Source organism: Phytophthora ramorum (assembly GCF_020800215.1).
Source record: "Phytophthora ramorum isolate Pr-102 chromosome Unknown Phyram_PR-102_s0004, whole genome shotgun sequence".
In the NCBI taxonomy this organism is placed as follows: Eukaryota; Oomycota; class Peronosporomycetes; order Peronosporales; family Peronosporaceae; genus Phytophthora; species Phytophthora ramorum.
Window position 1 is genome coordinate 99516 of NW_027150650.1, and position 22200 is coordinate 121715.

At 50.1% G+C, this 22200-nt stretch overlaps 3 protein-coding genes across 3 annotated transcripts; 2 read left to right on the forward strand and 1 right to left on the reverse strand.

The window, feature by feature from the left end:
- Positions 1–1578: 1578 nt before the first annotated feature.
- On the reverse strand, positions 1579–2772 carry KRP23_4811 (putative vacuolar membrane protein; the record flags this gene model as incomplete). The annotated part of the gene is made up of 2 exons (XM_067889814.1): positions 1579–2564; positions 2625–2772. 2 exons carry the CDS (start codon positions 2770–2772, stop codon positions 1579–1581), a joined length of 1134 nt encoding a protein of 377 aa, XP_067746413.1.
- An 11386-nt stretch (positions 2773–14158) lies between these two features.
- KRP23_4812 (putative vacuolar membrane protein) lies at positions 14159–15341 on the forward strand (the record flags this gene model as incomplete). The annotated part of the gene is made up of 3 exons (XM_067889815.1): positions 14159–14224; positions 14295–14351; positions 14424–15341. 3 exons carry the CDS (start codon positions 14159–14161, stop codon positions 15339–15341), a joined length of 1041 nt encoding a protein of 346 aa, XP_067746414.1.
- Positions 15342–19520: 4179 nt separating this feature from the next.
- KRP23_4813 (uncharacterized protein) lies at positions 19521–22051 on the forward strand (the record flags this gene model as incomplete). Its single annotated transcript, XM_067889816.1, has 3 exons — positions 19521–19972; positions 20033–20098; positions 20152–22051. The coding sequence occupies 3 exons, from the start codon at positions 19521–19523 to the stop codon at positions 22049–22051; spliced, it is 2418 nt and encodes an 805-aa protein (XP_067746415.1).
- Positions 22052–22200: the final 149 nt, after the last annotated feature.

A 22200-nucleotide genomic window follows, 5' to 3' on the forward strand; every position in this document is an offset into this window, starting at 1 on the left:
TACTGGTCTTCAATAATACGCGACTCGAGGACCATCAAGCGCTGGCGTTCTACACTATTCGAAGCAGAAGTATCATCTACTTAGTTTTGAAGCTGAGCAGACTGCGTACGTCGTCCCAAAGTTTAACGAGAATTCCAGAAGCCCCGGCTGTGGAACAGCGAGATCTGGCCACTTTTCCACGATGGCGCATCGCATCCGAAGGGCTCAACATTGAAGGTTGTTGCGAGAACTTGGCCTGTCCAGCATTTCGTCAGACGGTCATTTATCCTTATCAATTTGAGTCGTTCAATATCGCACTGGACGGCTGTATTCTCTGCCCGATGTGCCGCTTCCAGGTGGAGCCTCTTACCTGCGGGTTTTACAATTGTGCTTGGAAATTTGAAGGCGTTCGGGCTCGAGATGGATTATCCGTCCTTTCACCATGGAAAGATGCAGACAACAATGGATATAACACGTTTGATAAGGAAATATGCGGTACCGCTCGATGGCGCAGTCTTCTCTTCGTGGTCAAACCAAGAGGTATCTCGAATGCAGCCAAGCTGACTGAATCGCTCGATTCTCGTGTGACCAAGGATAATATTTGCCCAATTTGCTGGACCAAGGTATGGTCGATAGATCGATCCGCCAGTACTGCGGTTCCTTGCGGACACACATTCCACCGCCGTTGCATTGACAAGTGGTCCAAGTGGTGTAGCGACCACACCTCTCTGCCCAGTTGTCCTGTGTGCCGCAAACCGTTGCAAGTGGCTGCTGGAAGAGAACCTGCTGAACTGCCACTAGGATAAATCTTCCTGGGAGCTCCACACGAGTACAGCAGTCAGCATGAGCGTTTTGAAGTAGTCGAGCACCTGTTTAGTCTTTTCAGTGCGACTTGACACGTGTTTGTCCTCCGGGTCAGACTCGGCTGTTTGTGTCCCGGGACGAACTTCTCCACGCCCCATCAACAAAACTTGCCCAGCTCGGCTTGAGGCAGATTTATCACGCTCAGACTTCATTTTGGACCTTTGAGGCCGATTTGTGCTGGCTAGAACTCTCTGTCAAGAACTTGTGAGTGATCGTGTGAAGAACTATCCATGAGCTCATTTTTTCGAGTTACCTCATAATTATACCAAGTGATCACGTCGATGCTGGTTCTTCCGATCCTATGGAAGGATTCGCACGAGCGAGATTTGAAAGGTCCGAGTTCGGCTCGATAAAAACTCCCTCCATCGTTACTGTCGATTGTGGCCACAGTTTTCACTATGCTTGCATTGACAAGTGGGCTGGATGGTGAGCGAAGAATGATTCCCTATCAAGCTGCACAGTGTGCCGCACCCAAATGGAAGCGCCTGGGGACTAAGTGCTTCAGTGGTATAGGAGCGCCTGGAGTGGGGGGAGGATTTTTGATATTGTGTAGCCCCACGTGCGATCATGGACCGCAAGTTTAGCTGTAATTTCATTCACTTGCGTAAGTACATGTAGCAACGCCAACTAAGTCACCGCGGCCGTTGCCGGGGTGGTAAACGAATTGCAGCCTTGATTTGATTGGAACCAAGGGTGCGCCTCACACAGGCCCGAGTGTGCAACCACAAATCCATTTCACACCAGTGCTGCCGAGTGCTCATGGCGAGGAACCTCAGTTGGGGTGTTGAAGTACTCTAAGATTCCAAAGCCTCCCATCACCAGCGCAGATCCAACAATGCACTCCCACGAGAACGTCGTGTGGTGTAACAAGGTGTCGATAACACCCGAGATCGGGATCGTCAGCATCACGCCCACACTCGTCTCCAGTGGGGACGTCCAGCAGAGTGACAACGGCAGAAACACGTTAAAGACAACTGCCATCATACCACTGAGCAGCAGCAAGATGACTCCGTTTCCAGTAACTGGGAACCCCAGAGGCTCTAGCAGCGACGGGAATGGGCTGTAAGCCAGTGCAAAGCTGCCGACAATCCAAAGCGGCACAGTAAACAGACCACACAGCCCTGTCATCGTCAACAGTGTCGACGTGTCGGTAATATCCTCTCCGACAGCAACACGTAGTGCGACCTCGTATCCTCCATACAGCGCCGCCGATATCACCACCAAAAGACCCGCAACCATACTGGTACTCGCAACCTCGTTCACGTCACTTCCATCTTGGAACACGACGACCATGGTGACCCCCACAAACGACGTCAAAACTCCACACATTTTGCCAAACGACGGTCGCTCGTGCAAAAAGCAAATGGAAAAGCAGTACACGAACAGCGGCGAGCAGTTGAAGATGGCAGTACCCGCCGTCACACTGACGTTGGCCAATGCCGCGTACCAAAAGTAGTCCGCCAGCAAGTAGAAAACGCTCAGCCACGCCGAGACCCGACACAACTTGGACAACGGAATCACCGAGTGGTGTTTGAGCACTTCCACGACATTCAGTCGGTCCTCCACAGCCCCAGTAACCCAATGGTACCCCACCACCAATGGGAGCACAATTGCCGTTATAGTGTGATTGAAGCACACAATGAAGAAAGGTTTGTTGAACTGCACCACCTCCTGGAGAGCTTGGGAGGCCTCGGACTGCAACACCCACGACCACACCAGAGCTTTGACGTACAGTTAGTATAGTATATAGGTGTATGCTGTACTTCATCTGTTGCGCATACCGAAGAGAGCGACTAGCCCGACGTGTTTCGTGTGTAGCAACCGCACCTCCTGAGCATCCGCGTGGCTGGAAGGCAGCAGTTTGGACCGCTCGTCCGCTGGTTTTGAGGCTGCGGGGGCCACGGGGTGCAAACCATTGACATGCGTCATTGGTGCTTGCAGGAGACTGTGGGGACGATTCCTTATTCGACCTTCGAGGATGATCGTTTGACTTGAAGAAAGTAAGGGGTTGTGAACTGTAAGCTGCAGAAGAAGATGAACATGATGAATATTTATAGTGATGCAAGCCAAGATCGGGTGAGATCGGTTTCCGACACTTAGAATGGCGAGGCTTTCTCGAGTTTGGGGATGAAGTTACCGTCGTTCATGGGCGTGTTGGCGTCACCGAAGTGTACTCCGTTGAGGGCACGACGGGCATCCTCGGTCATCTGGTCCCACATGATGAGGTCTTGGAAGGTGCCGGCGTCTCCGGTCACGTCCAGGTCGTGGTTGATCGGCCAGCTGTGCTTGTAGCGCACCTTGACGCTCGTGCCGTCGATGACCCACGGGGGACACGGGGCGTACTTCTTGTAGCCGTTGTGAGACGACGCTGAACAGCCCATGATCTTGGGCTCCGCTACGTCCGGATTGTCAATGAACACGACGACGTGCTCCCAGTCGTGGCGGTGGCCCATTCCTGAAGACGGCGAGTCCTTGGGGAAGTACCACGAGTACATGATGGCCCACACATCGTTGAGCCACGCGGAGCGGCCGTAGACCTGCGAGCCGTGGCCAGACCCTCGACACCCACCCTTGGGGCACCTGACGTCTTGAGACCACCACTAGTCTCTCCGAGGTAGTTCACGGCCGGGTACGGGACACACCCCGTCCTGATCTGGATCTGGGGCTTGAATTTGACGCCGGCCTTTTCGGAAATCGTGGCGGGCATGGGCTGGGCGAAAGGTTTCACTTCCTGGTGGCTGATTTCCTTCGTCACCCACGGACCAGGGTCCGGCGTCGGTGCTGGTGTCGGGGCCATCGTAGGCGGAAGAGTGGGCGCGGGTGTCGGGGCCTCAGTTGCTCGGGGGTCTCTAGGCGGTGCCATCGTGACGTTCCGCGTAGGCCTGGGGGATGTCGTGCGTACCAAGTCTGCGTAATCCCAAAGCTTTGCAGTTGGCTCCGGGGTGGCATCGACACCTTGTGTTTGAGAAGCAGCTTGCGACTCGGAGCCTACTTGGGCAACTTGAGCTTCAGATCCATCTTGGGCTTGGGCAAGAACCGCGAAGCCGGCCCACACGAATACGAGAAGCTTCATCCCGGGCTGTTGATTCTCGACGGTGGGGGATTGCAGAATGGCCAAGGTCGGGCGCTAAAGACTACCACAACAAAGCATATTCACTGAAGAGACAGCGAGCTCTGATTACTAATGGTATCATGCTGTTCGCAGGGCTGTAACTCTTGAGGACCAATCCGTGAGTGATTTTGGCCGGTCGCCTCATGTCGCCGTGGAGTGCGCGAGCAAAGGAAGGCCACCGCAAATGTTTAATCTCTTTAATTCAGGCTGGAGCATCATCGTTGAATATCGATAACGCTTTGCACACGTGGTTTCCCGGACAATCTAGGACTTTCCACTCTCTTGATCTGGATTCGCGGTCGCACGATAACTTCGATGGAACAGCGACTTTTTCGTCTTAATTAACGGCTCTCATACTTTCCATTCCCAAGTTTTAATTGCTTTCAAACCTCACATTGCAATATTTTCCTCAAGACGTTCTGGTAGATCGTGCCACACGGTGGCATCGAAGGTGAACTTGATTAGCAGCCCCGCAACGAGGGAGAGGCGTGGCGGGTTAAAACATCTTCTCCGGAGGCTTCCCGCGCTTTGAAGAAAAACTAATTTAATCTGCTCAGCGTCTTATAAATCCCCATTTCCTGACGCTTACTCTTGATTCAGTGAACTATATGTACAATGCTTGGCGACAAATCGAACAGCTTGATGCTGGGAACGAAGCGTGATTTTTGCCCACTTGCCAAGGCAGCCGCGGTGGAAATAGTGACCACATAAAGTTATTGTTCTCGATTTCGGAAGCGTTTTGGTTAGATCAGCGAATAGTGCAGAACTCGACGTCTTGCCTCGCTCCTTGACAATAATCAACAGACTTCCCCATCCCACAGACTAATACCGTTCATCCGTGTGCCGACATTTGCCTTCACGCCTTCAAACTTCCATGCACAATCATAAAACCCACACATGAGCGACTTCACATTGGACCAGCATGACATCTCTCTTCGCACCCATCGTCACCTGCGCCTGCCTTCAATGGCGCAAGGATGACTTAGGTGCAAATCAGAAGTCTAGTGAAGCTCGGAGGGTACATAGGTACACAGACTCCCAAGGGCGGCCTCCTTCAGAGCACTACGTGTTAGGTTGCTAAGCCAGGATCAATCTCAGTTCGCATTTTACCTCTTACTACACAAGCGGGCTTGGCAAGCACCTGGGGCAACGGATACTTGACCATGTTGAATGACTGGTCAACTAATCATTTCCTCAAAAGCTACATTCCCAAATCCATCATCGAGGTTGAATCTGACGTCACACCCACGCCAGTCAGGACAGATCCCGAAAACCCCAGCTCCTCTAATGCCGACTCCACATATCTGCCACCGCCAACTTGCTCAAACTACCTCACCCGACCCGTACGGACCGGAAACCGGATAAAAGTATACCACCGGATACCGCTGATTTGCGATCCAGGAGAGACCGGCACAAAAAGCTAAACTAAAGTATGTTAAACACAAATAGAGGACCTCTTAACCCCCCAAAAAAACTAAAGTATGTCGGAATTCGTTCTTGCAATCCCGTGGAAGGACCAATGCATCCGAGGCGTGGTCGAGGTAACTCAGTCCGATCTAGACGAGCAATGGAAGGAGAGACGAGAGCAAGTCGAAGACGACCAAGTGGGGGATCTTGTCGACATTGTCAACAAGAAATTGAAACCTATCGCGGAAAGGAAGGTGGGGGGGGGGGAGTCGATCTGGCTGTATGGCACGGAGCTAGGCAGAGGGCGTCCGCTCAAGTCAATCATCCCAGTTGCTGCCGAAGGTTGTCCGCGTCTCGTGGTAAAGACACACCTCGTTTTTGAAGATAAAGGCGACATGGTCATTGTGATCAAATTTCCAACTGTCAGAGTCGGATTCGTCTCGTGCATGCCTACGGACTCCGTTGACAATGTCAAGCTCAAAATTAGAGACAGATGAGGGAATCCAGCTGATCAGTAGCGCCTTATCTTTGCAGGCAAGCAGCTCGAAGATGGCCGTACACTCTGTGAGTACAAGATTAAAAGTGAGAGCGTGCTTGGTGCCAAGGTTGCGGGGAGGAGCGGTACTTCCTCGTCCAGGACAAGGTTTTGCCGACGTTTCTGATAACTCCAACCTGCACGAGCACAACCTGCCGAGCACTGCTTCTGACTGGCGCATCTGTGAAGAAGGACTGAACATCGAAGGCGAATGCGAGAATCGTGAGTGCGAAGCATTCGGAGGAATGGTCATTTGTCAAACCGCTTTCGATTCGTCCAACCTCATGGAAGATCGGGAAGTTCGCTGCCCTCGATGCTACAAAACGTTCAAACCAATTATCTGCGGGTTTTACAACTGCGTGTGGAAGTTCGAAGGAGTCCGATCAAGTGACGGCTGTTTCGTTAGTTCGCCGTGGCGAGATGTGGGCGGGAGTACGTACTATCGCTTCGACGCGGATGAAACCCATGGGTCCATCGAATGGGACAGTCTGCTGATTGTAGGCAAGTCGAGAAGTGACTGCACTGCAGCGAAAGTTCCTGGGTACTCGCGTTCCGTTGTCGTGCGGAAGGACAACGTGTGCTCTATTTGCTGGTCACCGTTTGGCTCCACAGCTAAGGAAGTCGTCGTCGTTGCTCAATGTGGTCACAGCTTCCACCGTGCATGCATCGGTACGCGGACAAAGTGGTGCGGCGGCCATGGCACACTGTCAAGCTGCCCTCTTTGTCGTAACGCAGTGGGCGTCGAGCCTTTTATCAGAGTTGGAATCACTGGCAGGTTGATAAGAAAACCGGGAGGGGATCTTCGGCTTGATTAGACGGAAGTTTTACAAATTCAACGATACGCATACATGCAGTCATCTTCCTTGCTGTTGGTATCATGCTCTCCACGATTGGCGAAGTATCGTTTGCTTATTGATTGCTCGTTGCTTCTCTATTAACCTTGAGTGCGTTGGATTTGCCCACCTATCGACCAGAGCTTGATCCCGCAAATTGGGCAAAGGACATGGTCACACCACGAACTCGGCTGTCAGGGGTAAATTCGAGGTGCACCTTGGCTTGTCCACGAATAGAAGACCCCACCATCGAGCCCTACCCGTGTTTCCGTCTCAAAGATGTTCACAAGTGTACAAGCTGGGGTCCAGGTGGACCCGCCAACAAGAAATACTGGCTGGTTAACCTTATAGCTTGATACAGATAAGTGTGCTGTACCTAACCAAGAGATTAGCCGATGCAAGTTCCAGACGATTTAAGATGAACACCGACTAGTGATTCATTCCAAGTGCTTGTCCTCACAGCACTGCTACAACAATACATCCGCTTTGAAAATGCTACAGAGTCAGACTGCTCAAATACCACAGGCTGGCGCTTGCGAGTCCCTACGCTCATGCCGCGGCCTTGAACACGCAATTGCTCTCCTGAACACGAAAATCTCTCCCTCCCAAAATTCCAGCAAATCAGGGCCACATTGACTTCCACAACAATCTACCTTACGATTTGTATTCATTATTTAAACCGATCGCTTCAATTAGACAGGGTATAGAGTATCACAGGATTAATGCGTAACCTTCGCTCAACATCACTTCAGCTGCTTAGTTGACACTTTTCGTCAAGGCGAACAGCTCACTTATCGTCCATGACGCGAGTGACCGACTTCCACCCGGCAGCCCCCCACGAGCTCACCAAGCTGTTCTCAACCGATGAAGTTCCAGCAGAATCCAAACCAAATCTCCCGAAACATGCAGGACTCGTCGCCCTCGGAGGTGGCACAGCCACAATGTAACAGTCTTGCGCCGAGGAAGGTCTTGCTTGGCGTGTCCGGCGTGCGGTCCTTGGGTAGGCAGGTGACGAGGTTGGTGGAGGGGTTGTTGCTATTGAAAGCAAATTGAGAAGTGATTGAGATTGAGCTGTTTGCTTTTACGGATGTCCTTGAGACCACTAGTGTCCTACCCTAAAGCCTATCCTTCTCTAATCTCAGCTGCTATCTGTTCTACCAATGATCTTGTCTAAAATATCCACGTAGTTGTAGTTTCATCAAAAATCCAGTTCCCATACTGGATATTATCAAATCTTGATGATTTAGACCAATCAAATTAATGATTATCGGACGTATCAGATTCTTGTTCTTATCCTTGAATATCTTGCGCCATTCAGATATTGGTAGACATGCATACGAAAATTTATTGTTCAACCAGATTGGTTGTAGTTGCGGCAATACCTGCCGCTGACGGCAACTGCGTCACATGACCTCCCTTCAAGAAGACGCCTATTTTGAAAATGGCTTCGGTCGCTTCTTGGATTTCCAATAGAGGTCGATGAGCCCAGGAATCTGCTTTAGATTCTCAATGGGTTCCCAGGTTGCATCAGCTCTGAATTCACCTAGCCACCAAATCTTGTACTGCGGTTTTCCCTTGTACATGCGGTGATCAATCACCGCTTCAACGAGTTGTCCTTCGGTTCCATCGGCTAACACGACTTTGTTCACCTGCTGCCTTCGCTTTGGGTCCTTGCGATACGGTTTCAGCAATGATGTGTGGAACACAGGATGCAACTTTAATCCCTTCGATAATCCCAACTCATAGGAATCTTTTGAGATCTTCTTTATCACTGGAAAAGGTCCAATGTATCGTGGAGCGAGTTTCTTCGACTGGGCATACCCCTTGTGACGGATATCCAAATTCTTTCCGTCTAAAAGCACCATGTCGTTGACTTCGAAGTTCTGGACAAGTCTATTCTTGTCGTAATAATACTTCATACGCTCCTGCGCCTCGCTCATACGGTCTTGTGCGACCTTGAGTAGAGTCTCTTGCTGAAGTAAAAACTCTTGCGCTGTTTTCTCCAATTTCTTAAACTCCGGATCTGATGCCACATCGTCTGGCATGTAGGGGACATATCCTAGATCCGCTTCGAACGGCGACATTCGAATCGTGGAGTGTACACGTCGGTTGTAGGCAATTTCTGCCAAATGGAGATATTCATCCCAGTCATTTTGAGCTGGGTTGACGACACCTCGAAGATAATCTCCGATAAATCGATTTGTCCGTTCCGTTTGTCCATCTGTTTGGGGTCGGAAAGCCGATGACAAGTTGTGCTGCGTACCAAGCGCACTCACAATACTCTGCCAAAGTTTGGACGTAAACTTGGTGTCTCGATCGGATATAATGGTTTTGGGTAAACCGTGATCCTTTACATAATTCTTCATGAACACGTTAGCGATATCTGTGGTGTTGTCCGTTGTCTTCGTCGCAACGAACTTCGCTCGCTTTGTCAGCCGGTCAACGATTACCATAATCGCATCGCAACCTTTGGTGCTGACAGGCAGTGACACTACAAAATCCATTGAGATGTCTGTCCACCTACCCGAAGGTATGTCTAGTGGTTGAAGTAGTCCCGGCGGCTTGGTTTGTCTCGCCTTGTTGCGCTGACACATTTCACATGTGTTGACATAGCGCTGGATGTACTTCATCATCTTCGGCCAGTAGTATTTCTCGCGTACTGCCAAATAGGTCTTATAAAACCCTGGGTGTCCTGCTGCTACTGCATCGTGATTCTCGCAAATGACTCGATTCTTCAGATCTTCGTCATCAGGGATGTACAATCGTGGAGTCTGGTCTTCCGCAGTTTGATAGAAAAGAATGTCATCCTGTAAGGAGTATTTAGGCAATTCATCCCCTTGCTTCAGCTTCTTGATGATCCACTGTAGATCCTTGTTCCACGAATACATCGACTTCGCCGTTTGGGCCACTGTCACCTTGTTTGGTACAATCGTTGCCACAATTTCACGATTCTTGGCTGCTTCCAGTAGCTCTTGTAAGCTTACTTGAGCAGCTTTCAGTTCAAACTCTGGATTTCGTGACAATGCATCAGCCACGGTATTCGTTTCTCCGGGAATCCACTTGAACAAAGGCTGGAATTCAGCAAGCTCATTGAACCATCGTGCAACGCGTCGGTTTGTAGTCTTCTGAGTCAGAATCATCTCAATACTTTTGTGATCCGTTTCGACCGTAAACGGTCGGTCAAGAAGATACACACGCCATACTCGAAGAGCATGCATGATCGCGAGCAACTCCTGTTCTCGAACAGGGTAGTTTAGTTCTGCTGGCTTCATCTTCCGGCCAGTATACGCGATTGGATGCTCTAGCCCTCCCTCCTTTTGAAACAAGACTCCCCCGATTGCAAAATTCGAGGCGTCCATGCGAATACCAAAAGGTTTTGTGAAGTCAGGAAGGCCGAGAACTGGTGGTGAGGCTAACCGGCGTTTAAGCTCTTTGAAGCACTTGAGTTGATCGTCCGAGAGTTCAATAGTCTCTCGTGGACGCTTTCCCTTGATGCTGTCATGAAGTGGTCCTGCAAATTGTGCAAAGTCCTTACAGAATCTGGACACATAGACCGTAGTTCCTAAGAAGCTCTCCATTTGCTTCTTGGTCTTGGGAACAGGCCATTCTGCGATGATGCGAACCTTGTCTGGATCCATTCGGACTCCTTTTCGTCCGACGAAATCTCCTAGGCATGGAATCTCGTCCACACAGAACTGACACTTGGATAATTTGATGTAAAGTTGCTGTTCTTCACATCGCTTGAGCACACGATCTAAAGCTTCAAGGTGCTCTGCGACATCTTCGCTCGGGGTGAATACGTAGATGTCGTCAAAATAGATCCTCATCACGTCTCTTAAGTCCCTAAAGACTTTCTGTAAAAGACGGTTAAATGTTCCGGGACTACCACTGAGTCCCATTGGAGTAACGAGGTATTCAAATAGACCATCAGGGGTCGAAAAAGCTGTAAACGGTATGTCCGATTCACGTAGCTTAACTTGGTAGTAACCCCACAGTAGGTCCATGCACGAAAACCAATGACTGCCCGCCATGGCATCAAAGGTATCCTCCTTGCGCGGCATTGGTATAGCCGGCAAAATTGTCGCTAGATTTAGCTGACGATAGTCGTGCACAATGCGCCATCCAACAGGCTTCTTGACACAGAACGTCGGCGCGGAAAATGCAGACGTGCTTGGTCGAATAATGCCCGCTTGAACCATCTCTTTGGTCCAATCTTGAATTGTGATGCGCTGATCAGGGCTCTGGCGCCATTGTTTCACCGAAATAGGCGTGGTACCAGGCTGGAGAAGGATTTCGTGTTCGATCCCTTCTCGTACAGGAGGCGTCTCGTTTGGAAGTTCCGTGCGAAAAACAGTATCCGCATACTTGCGTAGTATATCATACGCTGGATTATCCTTAAGTGCCTCCCATCCTTGACTCTTAAAGCGTTCTGCCTTCTCAGAGTCATGCGGATTGATGACAAAGATTGCTTCAATGTCCTTGTCATGACGCAACATTCTTAGAAATTGTTGAGCTGAAATAAGTCGCGTCTTGCCATATTGGCCTTTGTGGCCATGCTGCCGATAGTGGTTGAAAATCTCGCGACTTTGGTCGATACGAGATCTGCGTTGTCCAGCGACTCTTCTAGCTGGGCGTTGCTTAGGCAGTCTTAGTTGAGCATCTTGCTCATCCTCCATCTTGATGCGTGGTGTGACCTGCCCTGTACTCCAGTCGATATCCGGGTTTTGCTCTCGCAGCCACATCATGCCCAGAATAACATCCTTGTTTTCTGGAACGGGCATGACTTGGAAGGTTCCCGACGTCAATGGGAAACCTGGTAGCTGCAGACTCATCTCCACGGTTCGACGCGGACGGTGTACCACTTGGTCATAACCAAGGTCGACCTGCATCAACTCGCCTTCGGTTACCTCCAGCCCAAGCGTTTTCACCAATTCCTCAGATACGCCATTTAAGCTGCATCCATTATCAATGAAAATGGTGACGGATCTCTCTTGACCCGTTTCTTTGTACGCATGAGCCTCGGCTTCCAAGATAGCATACAGTGCGCCGCTGATGTACCTATTTGCTTCCTTACGTTTTGGAGCGGTACATTGCGGGGAAATGTGGCCAACTTTGCCACAGTTATTGCATGTAGCTGTTTTCGTCCAGTCATCATTCTTGTTCTTCTTCTTCTCGAATCGCTTTGGTTTCTGCGATGTCGGCTTGATTGAACGTTTACCGGATTCGGCCGGTGCCTGCGATGACTTGGACGGAATGCGAGGTGGTTTACCCGAGTAATGTGCAAACTCGAAGTTAGAGGCAATCTCCATAGCGTCTTGAAGCGTACTCGGACTTTCTTCTTTGATTTTCTTCGCGGTTTCTTCCCGTAGTCCATTCTGGAAAAAGAAACGCTTCTCTAGTTCACTTATCTCTAATTCAGTTTGAGACAACAAGTCTTGGAACTTAGAGACATATTCGTGGATTGTTTCCTTTTGTTTTAAGTGAAACATCCGCTCGCGAAGATCATACTCGAAGTCCTTGGGTCGGAAACGTGTACGCAGTTGACGCTTGAACAGAGACCATGTTTGGTGAACGCTCATGCGCTCACAATCCGTGATAAAGGCACGGTACCAATTCAACACGGACTTGCCCAAGTTACTGGAGATTAGCGTCACAAAGTCTGACGAATCAGCTTCCATTATGTGACGCTTGTTGGCATAGTACTGTTCAGTAGCGAAGATCCATAGCTCAATGTCTTCGCCGTACTTCCCTTCATACACAGGAGGGTCCTTCTTCTTGTGTTCGCCTCTTGATGCAACGAGGAATTCAAAACGCTCGTTAGCCTGCTGCATTTGGGCTTGCATTTGGGCTTGCACCTGGGCTTGATATTGTTGTTGCTGCTGTGTAAGATACACTAGTAACTGCTGCATGGACATCGTATCGGGTCCATGACTTGATTGCGCAGCTGCTGCAGCGGGGGCGGCCGAATTTGCCTCATTATCGGCACTAGCCCCATTCGGTTGTGCTTGCGTGCGTGTTCTGGAACGTGTTGTCGGGCGTGTGGCTTCATTGTCACTCGGAGAGCTCATTCTGCTCTGTTGACGAGGTCTAGGGTTCGGGGACGGGCGCTCAGTTGCACGACCTCTTCTTTGGGTCATATCAACCGGACTTCTCAGCGCCGTCACTATATATACTACCGAAACCCTAAAATAAAGCCTTTGAAAATAAAACGGAACTGTCTAAATTCTTATTTACAGTCTACGTTTCTTGTAAAGTTGGACGGAGTGGTCGAATGTTCCTTCCAAAACCGTTTGGGTACGCTCGATAAGCTGTTTCAGCTGTTCCGAAAATTCGTGAACGACGTTCCTCGCACTTGAATTTTTACAATCCGGAATTTCGTTTCGGATGAGTTTGACAACCTTAAGTTGCTTTACCGTCGTTAACCACAGGTCCTTTCGAAGCTTATCAAGCTCCTTATGGCGATCGGTTAAGACCTTAGTGGTGTTGACGAACGGTTCTTCGGGCTCGCGAGTTTTTCGTTTACCCATGCAACAATGCACACTGAAACAGTTGCAGTAGCAATGGATGTAGATCAAGTAAGACCAAGTAGGTATACCGAAAGGAAGTTATTCTCCGTGTTTTCTGAGGCGGGACAGGGATTCACAAAGTGAAAGCACTAAACCGCGGACCCACAGAAGGAGTACCAATCGAGTAACCACACTGGTTCACAACCACACCGACTAGCCACTGAACGTAACGTTCGTGCTAAAAGACAACCCTTTCGCAACCTAGTGCTCCCCACGATGTGGCTCGCACTAATAGTCACAGGATACTCGCTTCCCACTATGTGGCCACAAGTACCCTAGCCTTGAACTCTTGAACTTGAACCGAAGCTTGAATCGAAGCTTGACACGGCAAGTGCTACTATGTAACAGTCTTGCGCCGAGGAAGGTCTTGCTTGGCGTGTCCGGCGTGCGGTCCTTGGGTAGGCAGGTGACGAGGTTGGTGGAGGGGTTGTTGCTATTGAAAGCAAATTGAGAAGTGATTGAGATTGAGCTGTTTGCTTTTACGGATGTCCTTGAGACCACTAGTGTCCTACCCTAAAGCCTATCCTTCTCTAATCTCAGCTGCTATCTGTTCTACCAATGATCTTGTCTAAAATATCCACGTAGTTGTAGTTTCATCAAAAATCCAGTTCCCATACTGGATATTATCAAATCTTGATGATTTAGACCAATCAAATTAATGATTATCGGACGTATCAGATTCTTGTTCTTATCCTTGAATATCTTGCGCCATTCAGATATTGGTAGACATGCATACGAAAATTTATTGTTCAACCAGATTGGTTGTAGTTGCGGCAATACCTGCCGCTGACGGCAACTGCGTCACACACAAATCATTGCCACATTGCCACATTCCACTAACTAACTCGCTGTCTGTTACAAAATGCCTGCTTTTCCAGCTCTCATCTGGTCGTGGGTCTTGCAAGCTGAAGCTTCCCAAGGACTGCAGGTCAATTACCGTGCTATTTGTTACATTTGTCCATTGACCTGGTCATAACTGGCTGTTGATTTGTTTGCAGGGGGCAGCTGAGTTCGACAAGCCATTTTTCATCGTGTGCTTCAACCACACAGCACCGGTCAGCAATTTGTGCGATTTGGTGGTTGAGTTTGGGCGTTTGTGCTGATATTTGTGTTGTGCTGCACCTCAGGTTGTACTCCTCCCTCTGCTAGTAGGATACTTCTGGTTTCATGGTGAGGAGGAGGATCGACTTGCTCCGTTGGATTGTGTTCGAGTCCTGGAACGTCACTCGGTGATTCCGTTGCCGAAGCTTTGGCGGATCGCAGCGTTTCTGAGTGCGTTCTACTGCGTGACAGACTACTTCTGGTATGCAGCGCTAGCCAACGTGAGCGTTGCAGCCGGCACGGCCATCTTCAACTGCTCGCCGCTGTTCGTCTACTGCTTCTCGATCTGCTTCTTGCACGAACGACTTTCTTTTGGAAAAATGTGTGGCGTGTTCACGTCGTTCGCGGGCGTCACACTCGTGGTCATGTTCCAGAACGGAAATGATCTCGATGCGATTGCTGATACGGGCGTTGTTGCAGGCCTCATGGTGGTGCTCTCGGCAGCGCTGTATGGGGGATACGAAGTCGCGATTCGACTGACGATGGGTGATGATATCACGGACACAGCGACGCTGCTGACGATGACGGGGTTGTGTGGACTCTTCACCATTCCGATGTGGATCGTTGGTAGTGCTCTGCTGGCGTATAGTCCCATTGAAGCACTGTACGAACCGCTCGGTTTGCCGAACAACACCCACGGGCTGGTTTTGCTGCTGGTTAGTGGTCTGATGTCAATCATCTTTTGTGTGTTTCTGCCGTTGTCTCTGTGCTGGACGTCGCCTCTGGAGACGAGTGTGGGTTGCATGCTTACGATCCCGCTGTCCGGGATTGTGGACACTGTGGTCCATGACACGTCCTTCTCATGGGAATGCATCGGCGGCTCGGTTTTGGTGATGGGGGGCTTCGGTATCCTCGAGTATTGCAGCGTCACAGGCACGCCGCTCCAGTCAGAGCCGAGAAAAACCTCCGAAGATATGACTACGCTTGCTAATCCATTAGCATGATACTTCGAATAGCTCTTTAGTTCAATAGAGCAAGTAGAATGATAATGCTTGCTTCATGTACTTCTACTCACGCAGTTTTTTTCCCATCAAATTGAGCTCAAAAGGCAAGCAAACCAACAGTTGAGGATTCATAAGAAACTACTCCATGCATTTATATTCCACCGCCAATCCTTTATTCCTCTTTGCCTTACTCTCCAACCTTCCATGTCACCAATTATCTACAATGCACTCCACATGCCAGTCTTCTCAACTGCTGCGAGAAGAAACCACTTGAAGAATTCGCGCGACGTACACAGCCTTGATGCTGCGTGGTAGTATCTCTTACAAAGTGAAGTCCACGTGAAGCAGCTTTGGAAATGAGCCTGTCCAGAACTCCCTAGCCAAATAACGGCTTATCCTCGACGGCAGACAAACATACGCTCCTGAACTACAATATTTCTACCCAAAGTACCGTGCATTTGGAGTTGCAGTTGAGAGGCGGTGGCCCAAGTTCTTTTCTCTTCGCTGGCGTTTCCGACGAGCAAACGTTCTCACACAGAGTTCCAGAATGGCGTGTGTGCGCCTTCGGACTGCATCTTGATGGTCACTGTGAAAATCGCGCGTGTGCTGCATTTGGTGAAATGATATTTAACTGCAAGAGATTCAACCTTTTCAACCTCATGAGGAATGGCACAGTGCAGTGTCCGAAGTGCCTCTCTAGAGTGGTGAAGCCTCTCACATGTGGAGTTTACAGGTGCGTGTGGAAATTTGAAGGCGTGAAGGCAAGTGGCGGATCCTTCGTCAGTTCACTATGGAGCTGGGGTACTTCTATGTTTTTCGTGCAAATGATTTCGTAGTAGTAGTTCTGCAGTGAAAAGAGTAGTAAATTCGCGGATAGCTTCAACGCTTACTCCTTCCATCGTGACAAATGTCGCCGAATCATCGAGTAGCTAACACTTTGTTCGAGGGGAATCTGCAGACTGCACTCGTGTGCTGTGGCCAGTTTGGCTATGAGTATGTACTAGTCTCTTATTCCGGAGTTTATCCGTGGCTAGCGGCGAGACATGATGAATATCAACACCTCGCTATCGATATCGTAGTGCGCAATCGCTAAGTCATTTTACAACTGAACCAGACATGGGGCCTTTGTCAACTCACTTGATGGAGTATCCTTTGAATACGAGACTGCACCTCTACGATAACACTATTTGAGTTGCATCTCACAGGAACATCCACATGTAGAAGGCAATTTTGACTACTGAGAATGCGATATAATACCATGCGAATATGGCAGAGTGCTACGATACCTCGGTGCCGCAGCTAGAGTTCTCTTCATAAAATGGAGAAGGAGTCGTTCAACCTTTTGGCGACGGTATGACCAAGGTGTACGACGAAGGCGAAGCCTAGCACATGCGCGTGCAAAATGAGAAGGCGTGGCAGTCTTCGTAAGCTCGTCGTTGAAAGAAGCGACAGCCAAGTACTATCATAATGTAATCCTGACCACGTATCGACACTCCGAACTTGCACATTTGAAAATGGGAGCGTCAATTATTTTGGAGAAGAAACTACAGACAAACTGCACGACTTGCTGGGGCTCACTGCTATATGGTCTCGTCGTTCAGGTTGTGAGCCGCCACTTAGTATGGCGTCCGCGCATTTCTCGTTTATTTGATTCCGCCACCAAATTTGGCCATTTATGGCTTTCGTGCCGTCGCACTCTGTGACTCGCGTAGCTGTAACTCATGCTGCACCTGCGCTAGCTCAAGCTCAATCTGACTTTTGCGGAGTTCTAGGTCACGGAGCGAGGCGCCTGGATTGAAATTGGCAGGTTAGTTGGAAAGAGAACTGCAACGACAACAGTCTTACTTACATGAAGTTGCTAGTGAAGCAGTGGCGCCTCCTAAACGCCTTTCGCTGCGGCTGGAGCGAGAAGTAGTCGTCCATGAGCTGGTTGAAGACGCCACCGAAGCAGTCTACAAAAAGCAATGGAGCCAAAGTCAGAGAGATAGTAGCATAAGCTGCATGTGCTGCAGCTACCTCGGCCAAGTCACTCGCAGCACGTAAAAGCAGCTTCGAATCTGCAGATACAGCAAGCCAATCGATTTGGTGAGCTGAACAAATGATCCAGATCAGTTATGCTACAAGACTCACCTCTGGAACCACTGCTTCGACGGCTGCCGTTGCTGCTCTCTGATGAGTTCTTGTCGGAGGAGCTACGAGTACGTGAGATACAGTGGCGGTATCACCTCAGTGAGCAGCGTTCACGTACCGAGAAGACAATGAAGATGTGGTTGACGCAGGCATCTTGTCGTATTGGCGTGTGCTCTGCGCTGGAGCATAGAGTGATCTCAGCCTATAGCTATTTTTCGTTTGCCGCATCTAAAAACAAACCCGGGACAATTTCCCAACAATTACCCGACATTCTGAGTGCAGTGTTGGATGCGAGGGATGTCAAAAACGAAGTTGAGCAGTGGCCGAGAAAGGGTGTCTACGAAGTTCAACACAACGGCCGAAAGACCAACGGGCTCATGCTTTCTCAAGAATGTTACGAGCTCTAACTGTACAGTCGATCAGTGTGGGTCGGTCTAGATGACCAGTCTCCAATTTTCTCCAGCCTTCCCAATCCCCGCTTTAAGTTGAACATCTCTCTGCTACCGGTAGCACTGTCATGTCTGCTTTCGTGCTTCCAGTGCCGTGGCGAGATGCAAAGGAGCAGGGCCTAAAAGGTGTGGTGGAGGTTCACAGCTTTGATTTTCCGAAGGAGGCGATTACGCGAGTGGGTGATCTCAAGACGATTGTCAACAAGAAGATTCGTGAAATGACGCCCAACAAGAGTGTAGTGCGGGGGGTGAACCGTATCATGCTGCACGGGGTCCGAGTGAGCAACAGTTCTCGTTTGGAGTATCTCGTTCCTGAATTGATGAGCAGCAGCCCCCGCCTTGTGGCGACGACGTCGAGAATCCGAGGAACTTATATGACAGTGTTTGTCGACTTTTTTTATGGGAGGACTGCCGCAGTTCAGTGCACGTCGACTGATACGGTGGCCTACATTAAGGCCCGAATCGAAGACAAAGAGGGCATACCACCTGAGGATCAACGCCTTGTGTTTGCAGGCAAGCGACTCCAAGATGACTGTACGCTTTCGTTCTACAACATTGGGAATGCAGACACCCTTCACTCGATGGGACGGATCCTGGGTGGCAGCACAGGAGGCTTCGCCACACCTCAAACTTTCGCCGACGTGTCTGACGGCTCGATCATAACTGCGGTTGACTTCTCCGACAGAGCTCCTGAGTGGCGCGTTTGCAGCAAAGGGCTCAACATCGAAGGGCGATGCGAGAATCGTGCCTGTCCTGCGTTCCGCCACATGGCCATTCACCCCAAGAAGTTTGAGTTGTTTAATCTCATTCTGGATGACAATGTCCATTGCCCGCTATGTCGCTGGAGAATGAAGCCTGTTACCTGCGGTTTGTACGATTGCTGCTGGCGTTTTGAAGGTGTGAAGGCGGACGATGAGATATCTGTCTGCTCTCGATATCAAGACGCCGAGGGATACGTGTACTATCGGTTTGATGCTGATGAGAACAAGAATTCCATTGAGTGGTCCAGTCTGCTGATTGTGGTGAAACCGAGAGACGAATTGATGGTTGCCAAGCTGCTTCTTCCACCGGACTCTGTCGGTGTCAGCATGGACGACATGTGTGCTATCTGCTGGTCTCCGTTTGGCTCACCCAGGAAAAGATCGATTTCAAAGACCCACTGCGGCCACCATTTCCACGGCATTTGCCTCGGCGAGTGGGCCGCGTGGTGCAAGAAGGCCTGCACGCAACCGAGCTGCCCGATTTGCCGCAGAACCGTGTAAACGCTCACTGACGAAATGGCTTCACTCCAAGATGAAGATACTGGCGCAGGTCCCTGGCAAGTATTAGGCACGGAGTCCTGTTTTCTTTTTATTTTGCTATTGCGTGTCAGGGTAAGTTGGTGAACAATGATTGCTCAGTTTTGGATCTTGGCGAGCGCTTCGCTGTCCAAGGTGCATGTACAATTTCAGCTTTAGAATCGCAAGTGTGCAGCGTTTGGTCAGATGGCTCGCCGGACAGATTGAACTCGTTAAACCTTTGTATTGTGCTCTTGGAAGCAGTGAAAATATACCTATTGTTGTGTGCACCACACCACTCATTATTGTATTGCCAATCATAAATGGAGCTGCTAGACGCCATCGAGGAGCTCGAGCGGCCGGTCACTCGTCCAAGCGGCGGTGCAGCTCCGCAACAAAGCGTGGACTTCGTGGAGCGCCAAGTGTTGTATGTACAGTTGAAATTGCGCGAACTATGGCAGCGAAAGCGCGGAATTAGCGCAGACTCCCCGCGTCTCCCGTTCTATTGGGTCTTCACCAAGTTCTTGCGGCTCATTGAGGCGTATCCGGACGGGCTCACAGAGGCGGTGGTGGTCACGGAGCTGGCCAAATTATTGGAGCAAAAGGAAGCAGGGGTGGGGGTTCCGAGGAAGAGGAGGAAGATTCGAGACGACGAGGATATGGGAGACCTACTGGCGGAAGGGGAGCAAGAAGCTCTGGTGGCCAAAGTGGCAAACTACGGGAACCACCGAATCACTATTGTGATGGAGAACGCGAAAGATGTGATGGCGTATATGTGAGTGCAATGGTTGATTGGAATTTGATGAAAAGGTTTGTGCTAAAATGCTTTGGTTAGGTATCTGCACCAACGGTTCCGGACGTGTGTGGATTATTTACATGATCATTTGCAGTACGAGCCGAGGTGAGTTCATAGTTTTCAGTGAGAAAAGGGGGTGAACTGAATATTTGGTGCAGTGCAGCGACGTTCCCATTCCAGATTGGTCGGGATGTAGCGTTTACCAATGCAAAATTGTTGGAAAGAAGGGAGATGGCAAGTGGTAGTAACCGTGCCAAGTTCACGTTATTACCAACGGCGTTTCTGACCGCGCGGCTGGATGAACAAAGGCCGCTAGATCGGAGGTTGCTGGCGGATTCGATTCGTTTGTGTCGAGTGGATCAGCTGGTTGCTGGAGCTCAAGACCCGGCGGTGATCCAGCAATTGATGGTAAAAGCGAAGGTGCTTGATATTGGTGCTATTCGACCGTGCCAGACGCCGCTGTATGTCCACCGTCAAGTTATTATATTGGGAGACGTTGATCAAACCACTACTCGACTTCCTGCAGGAGCAATGCCGAACACGCAGCGAATGACGCAAGGCTTGCACTTAATGGTTCTCTGGGATGACCAAGTCGCGCTCAGTCGTCTATTTCGCGTTGGTGACACGCTCTCGATCTTTCATCCGTTCGTGCACGTGTGCGATCAACACGACTCAGAGATTCTACACATTTTGAACGAGTATTCGTCCCAGCAGAGGATGGCATATTACTTTGAGTACGGTAGTGCTACTGTTGTATTTTGCAAGCCATGTCGAGTCGCCCAGGTAAAAAGCCCCACCAACGCACCGGCAGTCCAACAAGACCATGGCGAAGCAGAAATACGATTATCCAGCTTGGGAGATATCAAACCAGGTTGGCACAACTTCTCGCTGTATGCTCACGTGCGTAGTATCAAGGTTTCTCACGGGATCCCGCTATTGGCAGCGTTCTTTTACGCATACTACGACCCAAAGACGAACCAGCCGGGGGCGATGGACGCGAAAATGCGGCCACCTCCGCCGTTGGACCGCACGATAGTGTCAAAGTACTATCTGGTTGTGATGCTGCAAGTTTACATCGCGTCCTCCAAGCAGTTGCTGACAATTGAAGTCACAGGAGAAAACGCCTTGACCGCATTGCGCCTCGTACCTGGACAAAGCGTGTTCTTGGATGGACTTGTGGCAATTGACATGGAATCGAAACCGGTGTGCCGCTTCCGGGAATCTGGACTCATGCCGCCTGCGTCAGTGCAAACGCCGCAAGCTGAGTTTGCCTTCCCGACGAAAGCGTACAGCGCCTCTTCTTCAAATGTTGTGGTATTGTGCTCGGACTGGGAGAGCATCTTCGGCAAGCAGTCACTCTTCAGCAACAGCTCCAAGCTCACCGTGGTGAATACGACCCCGGGTCTCATGCACACTGCACTAGATCGACCTGTCACGCCTTACGACCTCGCAGCACACGCGCTCACGATGGTCGAAATGACCGTCACCGCTGTTGGCTGGTTGATTCCGAGCGACAGTCTCGGAGCTCAAGGTTACACCTGCGATTTAACTTGTGAAAAGGGCCACTCGACAATGTGCGCCCACAAGCATTGTTTTCGTCCTCTAGAGATGGTGTCCAGACAGCAGACAACTCATGGCCCGCCCAAGTGGAAGTGCTCGTTCTGCCAAGAAATGTTTTACGGGATGCAAGACACGGTGCAGACGTACCGCGAGCTGTTCGTGACGCTCGAGAACGGTCGATCCCGCACGCCCCCACTACCAGTGCTATGCCAAGGTGAGACAGTGGAGCGGCTACTCGGTCTCCCCGCAGAAGACTACGTGCAACTGCCTCTCGCAGAGAAGCGCAAGACGCTCGACCGTGTCATCGGCAGTGTCTTCCGCCTGGTTCTCTCTCGCTGCGAGCCTCGTCTCGTCTCGCTCCCGACCACTCCATCACCTTCATCTCCCCAACAAATCGAGACTTCCATGTCCATCGACTCCCGAATGGACATTGTACAGCCTGTGGACACTTTCGCCGCAGCGCACCAGCTACTGCAACAACTTCAACAGAGACTATAACCACCAACTCATACGTTACACATGTCCTTGTTTTTTATTACCAACTCAGACTTTCCAAAATCTTTCTATTTCCGTATTTTACACATACAAATTCCAAGTGGTTTCACATCTCTTAATAATCAGCCCACACCTCTCCCCCTTCACAAACC